This window comes from Littorina saxatilis, linkage group LG15 (genome assembly GCF_037325665.1).
Source record: "Littorina saxatilis isolate snail1 linkage group LG15, US_GU_Lsax_2.0, whole genome shotgun sequence".
In the NCBI taxonomy this organism is placed as follows: Eukaryota; Metazoa; Mollusca; class Gastropoda; order Littorinimorpha; family Littorinidae; genus Littorina; species Littorina saxatilis.
The window spans coordinates 37,560,726-37,570,856 of NC_090259.1; the positions used below are offsets into that span (position 1 = coordinate 37,560,726).

General features: G+C 42.3%; 1 protein-coding gene across 1 annotated transcript; it reads left to right on the forward strand.

The window, feature by feature from the left end:
• Positions 1 to 7,101: 7,101 nt before the first annotated feature.
• Positions 7,102 to 10,024, forward strand: LOC138948112 (uncharacterized). Its single transcript, XM_070319632.1, has 3 exons — positions 7,102 to 7,189; positions 7,585 to 7,932; positions 8,488 to 10,024. Exons 2-3 carry the CDS (start codon positions 7,597 to 7,599, stop codon positions 8,680 to 8,682), a joined length of 531 nt encoding a protein of 176 aa, XP_070175733.1. The 5' UTR covers positions 7,102 to 7,189; positions 7,585 to 7,596; the 3' UTR covers positions 8,683 to 10,024.
• Positions 10,025 to 10,131: the final 107 nt, after the last annotated feature.

Genomic DNA, 10,131 nt, shown 5'->3' on the forward strand with positions numbered 1-10,131 from the left:
TCCAAGAGTGCGCTAACAGTTTTAGCGCATCGCCATTAGCCAATCAACTGGTTCACATCAGTCATGTGACACCAGTACTTACTGACAATTATTATTATTATTATTATTATTATTATTATTATTATTATTATTATTATTATTATTATTATTATTATTATTATTTAAGTTATCGAGACATCACAATGCGCTAAGAGATTTATAGAGCAAATCGAGAAAATGAATTATTGAACGAACTGAAGCGCCTAGCGCACTGTGATTGTTTCAATAACGATATTGTCAGAAACGAAAATATATCAAAACGTTTGACAAGGCACATTTTTTCTGCTGGCGTTTGGATAAATTGTGGACAGGTCGAGTTAGATCTACTTTTGTGTGTGTAAATGTCGGGAGTATAATTGACGGTTTAATCGTCGACCATGCATTCTACGATTTGATTACCCTCTGTACCGTTTTATTGATAATCAACTTACAGTATGAGTTCCAGTTATGCTAAATGTACCCGTAAGCACACAGTTTCGCTTTAATATTCATGTAATTATTGGTAGAAAAACATGTATCTGAATGTTCTATGCTCACAAACAATAAACAACCCTCAAGCAACAGAGTGACGTCCCCTGATTTCACGTCGGTTCCCTCATTCAAAAAAAAAAAGAAAAAAGTTGGCATGTTATTTCTCGCAATGTAGCTTCATTCATCTGGGAGGTTGGTGCTATGATTACATGGTAAGCATGTTTTGAAGCCGTCGCGTCTTTAGTCTACATCGTAGCTGTCAAACCGTTCATTTCAGTACTGAACTGGCGTTGTCGTCTGCTTTGTGTGAGTAGGACAGTCAATTGACTTCCAAAATAGCATGGTCTAGCTCGAAATCTGTCAAAACAAACCACTTCTGCTTTTAGCCGCGGGACATTTTAGGGTCAAGCATCATTGTTTGGTAATGTGGAGACGATAAGCCACATGCCACTAACACGGCGGATGAGAAGAATCTTCGCAAATCGAAAAAAGAGGCATAGCCTCACTGTGGCACAGGCGCATGAAATATGTCAGAAAAACACTTCTGCCGCGGGAAATTTAGTGTCAAGCACAATTTGGTAATGTGGAGAAGATAAGGTACCTGTCACTAGAATGAGAAGAATCTTCTCAAAATCGAGAGAAGGGCGACAGCCTCGCTGTGGCAAAGAGCGTAAGTATAGGGGCCTACGCTCTCTGGAAAAGTTAGCGCATTGCCATTAGCCAATCAACTGTTTCACATCAGTCGTGTGACACCAGTACTTACTGACAATTATTATTATCATTATTATTATTATTTAAGTTATTGAGACATCCCAGTGCACTAAGGGATTTATAGAGCAAATCGAGAAAATTCATTATTGAACGAAGCGCATAGCGCTGAGTTCAATAATTATTTTCGAGATTTGCTCTATAAATCCCTTAGTGCACTGGGATTGTTTCAATAACGATATTGTCAGTACCGCCATAGAAAAAAGAAGATTCCAAGCGCACATTTTGCAACGCGCATTTGAATAGGCATAACTGTGTGGTCAGGTCGTGTACAGTAAAGATCTACTTTTGTGTGGGGTGTCTCAAGTGTGTCGTGCTTTCGTCACACGCATTTTAATTTCTGTTGGTAAATTCCAGTGTAGCGTTAATCTGAACAGTGATGATCTTTCAGAGAGACCTCATTTGAACTCGGAGAAAGGGCTGTGCTCTTCATTATTTGCGATTCGAAACCTCCAGTCGAGCTTCGACGGATTGACTGTGCGGAGTGACTCCCCTTGAATTGACTCGAAGCCGCGGGACTCGACGGTTCGCACATTTTCAAAACAAATGTGGCATATTTCTCGTGTTGTATCTTCACTCATCGGGGAGTCTGATACTAAATATGAACGGTAAGAATGCTCTGAACCCTACACGTATTATATCCCCATCGTTTTTTCGTTCACATTTGCCCAACATGTTAATTTGCTGAGCGGGGTTTATGTCGTCTGCTAGGGCAATCAAACCACTGCATGCAGTCTGCACTGACTGAGTCTGCACGCACGAGGCACGCTGGTAATAAGTCTTATAATGGTAAGAACGTTCTGAACCCTACACGTTTTCGATTACGATTGTTCTTGCCTTGAAATAATAATTCAGAAACCATTCATTTACTGAACTGATGCAGTCGTATTTCAGTGTAGTCAGTGCGGCTACGTATGACAGAGTCGATCGAGTCAGTCTTCCAAACTGGTCTAGCTGGTACGTTATCGGAATAACACTTGTGTTTTCTGCTAGCGGGTGGGAATTTTATATTAACTCATCATTTGGTAATGTGGATGATAAGCTATATGCCACTAACACGATGAGAAGAATCTATGCAAGTCGGCGAGAATTAGATGAAACACAGCGGCTTGTATTTTTAGATCAGTGGCAGCCGCACTGTGGCACAGGCACATGCAATCTGTCAGAAAAAAACCCACTTCTGCTTTAATTGAGAAGCAGGGAATTTATGGTCATTTGGTATTGTGCAAAATATAAGCTATATGTCAGTAATTAATTCTGAGGATGAGAGCACAGTCTTGCTTAGGTAAAGGGCGTAAGAATACGCTCTGTGGAAAAGTTAGCGCACTCCAAGAGTGCGCTAACAGTTTTAGCGCATCGCCATTAGCCAATCAACTGGTTCACATCAGTCATGTGACACCAGTACTTACTGACAATTATTATTATTATTATTATTATTATTACTTCCGGTCGGAAGTGCTCTTGTTAACGTTATGACGTCGAGTCATATGTTGAGTTACGCCAAAAGTTGGGTCGAAACTTGCAAAGATAGGCCGAGTCTTGCCGAATAAGCCTGGGGTGAGTGACTCGTAGATCAGTTGGTAGAGCACTCGACTTGTCTTACTCGAGGCAAGAATTCGAAACCAGGCCCAGGACGAACATGGGCTAACTTTACGTGAAGTCACAGATACGGTATCCATGTCTCTCCCCCGTGGCATCGCCGTGGCATGTTATAGATCTTAGCCATTGCAGTTGGCTTAGTAAACCAAAACAAGCACGAACCTGGGTAGCGCAAATATTGTTGCTGTTAGCTTTCCCCTGGGAGAAAGCTACCTGAATTTCCCAGCAATGAGAAAATGAAACAAGTCGCGTAAGGCGAAATTACTACATTTAGTCAAGCTATGGCACTCACAGAATGAAACTGAACGCACTGCATTTTTTCACAATGACCGTAGTCCGCCGCTTGTGCAAAACAGAGTGAAACTGACGAGCCTGTTCAGCGCGGTAGTGGTTTCGCTGTGGTGCATAGCACGCTTTTCTGTACCTCTCTTCGTTTTAACTTTCTGAGCGTGTTTTTAATCCAAAAATATCATATCTATATGTTTTTGGAATCCGGGACCAACAAGGAATAAGATGAAATTGTTTTTAAATCGATTTCGGAAATTTAATTTTGATCATAATTTTTATATTTTTAATTTTCAGAGCTTGTTTTTAATCCAAATATAACATATTTATATGTTTTTGGAATCAGAACATGATAAAGAATAAAATAAAAGTAATTTTGTATCATTTTACAAAAAAATTATTTTAATTACAATTTTCAGATTTTTAATGACCAAAGTCATTAATTAATTTTTAAGCCTTCATGCTGAAATGCAATACCGAAGTCCGGCCTTTGTCGAAGATTGCTTGGCCAAAATTTCAATCAATTTGATTGAAAAATGAAGGTGTGACAGTGCCGCCTCAACTTTTACAAAAAGCCGGATATGACGTCATAAAAGACATTTATCGAAAAAAATAAAAACAAAACGTCTGGGGATATCATACCCAGGAACTCTCATGTAAAATTTCATAAAGATCGGTCCAGTAGTTTACTCTGAATCGCTCTACACACACACACACGCACAGACAGACAGACAGACACACACACACACACACACACACACACACACACACACACACACACACACACACACAAACAAACACACACACACACACACACACACACACACACACACACACCCATACACACACACACATACACCACGACCCTCGTCTCGATTCCCCCTCTATGTTAAAACATTTAGTCAAAACTTGACTAAATGTAATAAAATGACAATGATTCCCCGCACGCAGCATGACCTACAAAGCCGACAAATACACACAAAAACCCAGTCTCTTTAAATTCGAAAGGCAAAAAAGTTCCTTAAAACACGTCTAGATTTTTCCATGGCACTCAACCACATCGATAGTGGACCGCTCAGTTTAAACACACAAAAAGTCAGACGAAACATTTGGTTGGAATCCATACGCTTGATACTGCTTTGCAGAAACCTCATCCCGCCGATTTCTTCAAGAGTGCACTTCAAATAAGACGGCGCACATCTAAAATTGCAAAATTAATGGTAATGCAAGCTGTCGAGAGAAAAGCAGAGTCATTCTCACACAGATCAATGTTCTAAGAGAGTTTTTCATTCAGTGTTATGAGTGGATGTATCTCAAAAACATTGGTGATATTTATACAGATGAAAGCAAGCTTGAGAATCAGGTGCATTTGATTCAAAGCCTGCAAGCGCCTTACTGTCCAAACAAATTTGCTCATGAGCCTTTCAAAATGAGCTAGTCGTGCATCATCACGCACAAAAAGTAAAAAAGAGAAGAAAAAGTACATTTTCCGGAATATTCTTGAGTCTGATTTTGTACTGGAAGAGGGAAGAAGAGTCAAAATCTCTCTTAATTTTCTGTAAGTTAAACGTGTGCTGTAAGCCCTTATCTTTGCATTTTGGCAAAATGTTTAACAGTGGTCTATTGCGCTTATCACAAGTGTTTCTCTGTGTAAACGCCTTGCAAACAGTATTGGCAACTCTCCAAGGAACCGTAATTCAGGACACGTATTTCCGGTGTCCGAGAGGATTCGCTCTCACCGGTCAGGCCATGCCTATCGGCCACGTCCGATCGCCTTTGACATGCTTCAAGATGTGCTCGCAGTCATCAGCCTGTGAGGGGGTTAGTGTATGCCTGATTGAACAGACCGCCACCATGGCTCGGCTTGAAAGAAAAGTCAACTGCACCTTGCTGAGTGGCGTTGATTCTGATGGTTGTGATGGAATGGTTGCTGCAGAATCCTCGTCGTGCTATTCTGCTAGAAAGGTAGGGTATTTTTGAATGTATTGTGGTGCGGTTGTGTGTGTGTGTGTGTGTGTGTGTGTGTGTGTGTGTGTGTGTGTGCACGGTATCTCACGAGCACATTGATTCTTATGTGAGATGTTTTAGAGTATGCTCATGAATGAAAATGAATGGGTTTGTTTCCATGTTTTGTCATCGTGTACTTGCCATCATTTTTTGTCATCATTTGACTTGAAAACGTTACTCAAAGATGGTTTCCAGAGGGTTATCAACAATCAAATACACAAGCGAACACCAGACCAGGGCTCCCCACGCACATATCTCTCCTAGTGGGTCCCGGGACCCCCACTTTGATTTTTTAGAGGGTCCATGGACCCCCTCAGCGGAGTTTTAGAGGGTCCATGGACCCCCTCAGCGGAGTTTTAGAGGGTCCATAGACCCCCTCAGCGGAGTTTTAGAGGGTCCATAGACCCCCTCAGCGGAGTTTTAGAGGGTCCATAGACCCCCTCAGCGGAGTTTTAGAGGGTCCATAGACCCCCTCAGCGGAGTTTTAGAGGGTCCATAGACCCCCTCAGCGGAGTTTTAGAGGGTCCAAAACTCCAGGGGCCTTAAATTCAAAACCTGCCAGCCAATGTGCCTCTGAGTGTGTGTGTGTGTGTGTGTGTGTGTGTGTGTGTGTGTGTTCGCATAAATTTAACTGACAACAACAGTCTGAAAACAGTACCAAGCACGTTAAAGTTAATAAAGGGCGTCCCTGGACCCGTTCTTTTTAGTTTTAGTGCGTCCCGGGACCGCCGCAATAAATTTCCAGTACGTGTTTTGGGCTTCTAGTGCGTATAGGACGCAGGGACGCGCCATGGGGAGCCCTGTGCACCAGAAACCTAAATAATCACACATTCTATCTTCGTCTATTTGTCTTTCAGTATTTGTGTTTGTTTGTTTGCTTAACGCCCAGCCGACCACGAAGGGCCATATCAGGGCGGTGCTGCTTTGACATATAACGTGCGCCACACACAAGACAGAAGTCGCAGCACAGGCTTCATGTCTCACCCAGTCACATTATTCTGACACCGGACCAACCAGTCCTAGCACTAACCCCATAATGCCAGACGCCAGGCGAAGCAGCCACTAGATTGCCAATTTTAAAGTCTTAGGTATGACCCGGCCGGGGTTCGAACCCACGACCTCCTGATCACGGGGCGGACGCCTTACCACTAGGCCAACCGTGCCGGTCAAGTGTGTGTAAACATAGAAAAGTAGACAACGCACTGTTGAAAGACTGGCTTATCATGTTGACATTTCATTAACTTATACATCTGAACATGCGCAGAAGCAGTCAAAGGTAGAGACGACCACGGAAGCGGAAGTGCAAACAACAACGGAACTTGTGTGTCAAAACGGTGGTCACGTGAACGGAAGTGAGTGCTGGTGCACAAAACAATATGGAGGACGAACATGTGAACGACTGATTCGAGGTAGGAGTCTTGATAGTTGTTATCAATCACAGCCTCATGAATGCAAGCATGTCGTATACATTCATGTTATTCACATTTGCCTATCAGTACGTTATACACTCATCATTCCAGATTTTTTTTTTGCCAATTAATAAAATAATGATGTTTGAGATGCATCCTGGGATATATTTGGGGAGCTGATCATAAAGATATTCAAAATATACATTGGGATTTAAAGAGTAGCATACATTGTATGAGAAACCAGTATTTTTATATTAGCATTTGAGTTATACTGTCAATCGTAAAGAATGGACGGAGGTTGAGGTTGGGATTTTAAAATGAATGTGTTCTATTAAAGACCAACATCGCAGGCGCGACAGATATAGCTCTGTTTTCTCGTGCCTTTAATATTTCCGGTGTCGCTTGCAACACTAAATATATCTCTGTGGCCTACTCCTGTATCAAATCGTTGTCTCCTGGAGACGGATGTTCGGCTTTAAACGAGAAATGAGGAACAGTGTTTTTGTGCTACACGTGCAGACTGCACAGAGCCGTATGACAGGGGGTTTCTGTCACCCGACCATGATGGTGTGTACGACATCCAGCCTGTTGCGTCTCCGCATCCTTTTAAAGTATGTGGGTCCAACATCAAAGACACATCCATCATCATCATCATCATCAACATCATCATCATGATCGTCATCGTCGTCGTCGTCACCATCATCATCGTCGTCATCATCATCATCATCATCATCATCATCATCATCATCGGCAGCAGCAGCAGCTATTTTTGTTGTAGGGCTATGTGTTTTATGATGTTGTCATTCTTGTGCAAAATAAAAGTTTTTGAAATAAACAGTCGAGAAACTGCCTGGTTAGTGAAGAGTCGCCGTTACTTTCAGGTAAAGTTAACATTTGTAAATTTGAACGCATCAGATGCTTAATATAAGCCCGTAAAGCTGACGTTCCCAATACATCAAACAACTTTTCTGTCGTGCCACTGCACCTGTGCTCGTTGTATCTGCAGGTAGTGTGTGGAATGAAATATGGAGGAATCACCTTTCTGATAAAAAAGAACAGCCTCTCCCTGCCTCTGAACTGGTCAGCCTTCAAGGCAGGCTTCGGTGACAACCTCAACGTGGTTCCTGACTCTGAGAACTACTTCATCGGTATGGACAACCTCTATTTTGTGACGTCACAGGCTCCTAACAACGTCCACTTCCTTTTTCATGGAGTAGGAACATTTGTCAGCGCCTTCTACGACAACTTCGCGGTTGGTGACGAAGCTTCGTCGTACGATCTCAGCTATTCTAGATTTTTCACTATCCCGAAAGGCAATGATTACCGCACTGAGACTGCGGTGGACGGATTCGAAGTAAGTGTTTACGTTAGCAAAATGTGACTGTAGCGTTGAGTATTGGTATTGGTATTGGTATTGGTATCGGTATCGGTATGCATGGGTATCGGTATTAGTATCACATCGTCCTGTGAGGTTACCCTCATGGAAATTCGGGCTCCTTTCTCACTGGGGAAAGCGTACTGCCATACAGCACGGCTCTATCCAATTTTATTTGTTCCAAAGTAAGATTAATTAATAAAGTGCAACATTGTTGGGCATTTCCTCTTGGCCAGTAACAGTCCCACTCTGTCTCACCCTGGCTCAAAGATGCCCAATTATGATATTGCTGGAATACTTCTGCCTCTGTTCTCAATAAAATGTTGTGGCAGTTTTATTCATGGGAGTAAAAAAAAAAAAAAACTTTCATTGTATAAAAATCAAAATGATAAATATATGTAAGAACCTGGTAAAATACATTAATCCGGTTTCTTTTAACTTTCGTTTGAATTAATGAACGAGTGTGCGAGAGATTGTGCCAGCGAATAAATTAGCTTTATTCTTATAAGCTGTTTGTCGTTTCTGTCTGTGAAGAATGCAACAGCTCCCATCAAGTTTGCAACTGGAGATCGGAATCAGGGCTGCGCCATCGATGGACCCGGATGGTACGGCGTCAACTGCCTTGGATCGTCTCCCTTTGCAGGAATATGGCCGACGGAATCCGGAGAAATCAGATTCACGGGCGTCGAAATTGCTCTTGTTCGCACTTGGGAGTTTTATCAGAACTGAGCGAAGTATATGTTAACACGGTTTGAATGACATTTCACGCAGTCACAAGATTCTTTTTTTCTCTTTTTTTGAAACAGAAGATGTTCGGAAATAACTCTGTTAACTGAGTTTGTATGTGTTTTGGAAGAGTTGCTCACCCTTAGAAATACCGGTGCAACCAAAACTACGTGACATGGTAGGCCAATCACTAGTGAGCGGCGTGTATCCCAGCGAGGTCGGCGATCAGTGCCAGTGAAATCGTGTGAACGACTGACATCCTAGTGATGATTTGCTCCGATCTGTGTGTTCAGCAGTGTTCGCTCAATAGAACGCTCTTCTTGCACGGAAGTATACGCACATCGTAGCTGACTATGCATTGCCAATGTGATCGCGTCCCTCTGTGCACACATTGCCGGCCATGAGACGCTCACCTGTGCTTGGTCTACAATGTCACGTGGGTTTCTTTGACTCAATATTACCAAGGGAAAGCAACCTCGATCTGATATGATTTCAGCTTTCTCGACATTCAAACTGATAAATGTTGATATCACAGTCAAATCTAACGATAACTAATACAATTGTCTTGTTTCCTGCCTTTCTTGGTAGTGTGTGTGTGTGTGTGTGTGTGTATGTGTGTGTGTGTGTGTGTGTGTTTGTGTGTGTGTGTGTGTGTGTGTGTGTGATTTTGAGTGTGCGTGCGTGTGTGTGTGTGTGTGTTTGTGTGTGTGTGTGTTATTACTTTGAATATTGCAAGCTTGCTTCCTTCCTTTCGTTATAAAATGTTTCTATAGGTTATGTGTTTCAAAGGTACAAGCAGCTGTTATTTTCTCTTGTTCTTTCCTCTCAGTAGAAATCAATAAGGTCATGTACTATTCTCTCATAATTATTTCATACAGCAATGCATTTTGTGTGTGTGTATGTGAGTGTGTATCTGAAAGTCGGCTCTTGCACTGCTGTCACCTCTACCCCCCTTCCGCTTTCCTCGCAGCCCCTGTCGTCTTCTTACGAGGAGAGAAAGATGAAACCGTCGTATCATAAGTGTGCTATGTCTCCGATTTCGTTGAACTCAGCTTTGTTGCCAGTTCTTGTTGAAAAAGACGTCGCAACAATTGTGACCTACAACCGTTATTCTGCTCTTCTTGTGCCTATAAATAATCTATCAAGAAGATACGCCGGTGTCACGCGAGAAAATTACTCCTACGAGATTATTACTCTGGAGTAAAAATTTCGCACGAAAAGTTTACTCCCTTTACGAAAAAAATACTCCCCCATAACACGAGAAAATTACTTCGAACGACAGGTGTGCTCTGAGTCAACATTTAGGTCGAAAATGGTACTCCCCTGGCGAATAAATAACGAATAAATGATTCTACACTAACACGAGCAATTTACTGCACACGCCTGGTGTACGCAACTTTTACTCCCCTGTCCCCTGCTAGTCCTGGTGGTGGAAAGGGTGGAGGGAGGGTA

Bases quoted from the DNA above. Each gene is read 5' to 3' on its own strand.
- LOC138948112 (XM_070319632.1), top strand. From the start codon at position 7,597: ATGAAATATGGAGGAATCACCTTTCTGATAAAAAAGAACAGCCTCTCC. The intron at 7,933-8,487 runs GTAAGTGTTTAC...CTGTCTGTGAAG, and splicing joins CTGCGGTGGACGGATTCGAA to AATGCAACAGCTCCCATCAA.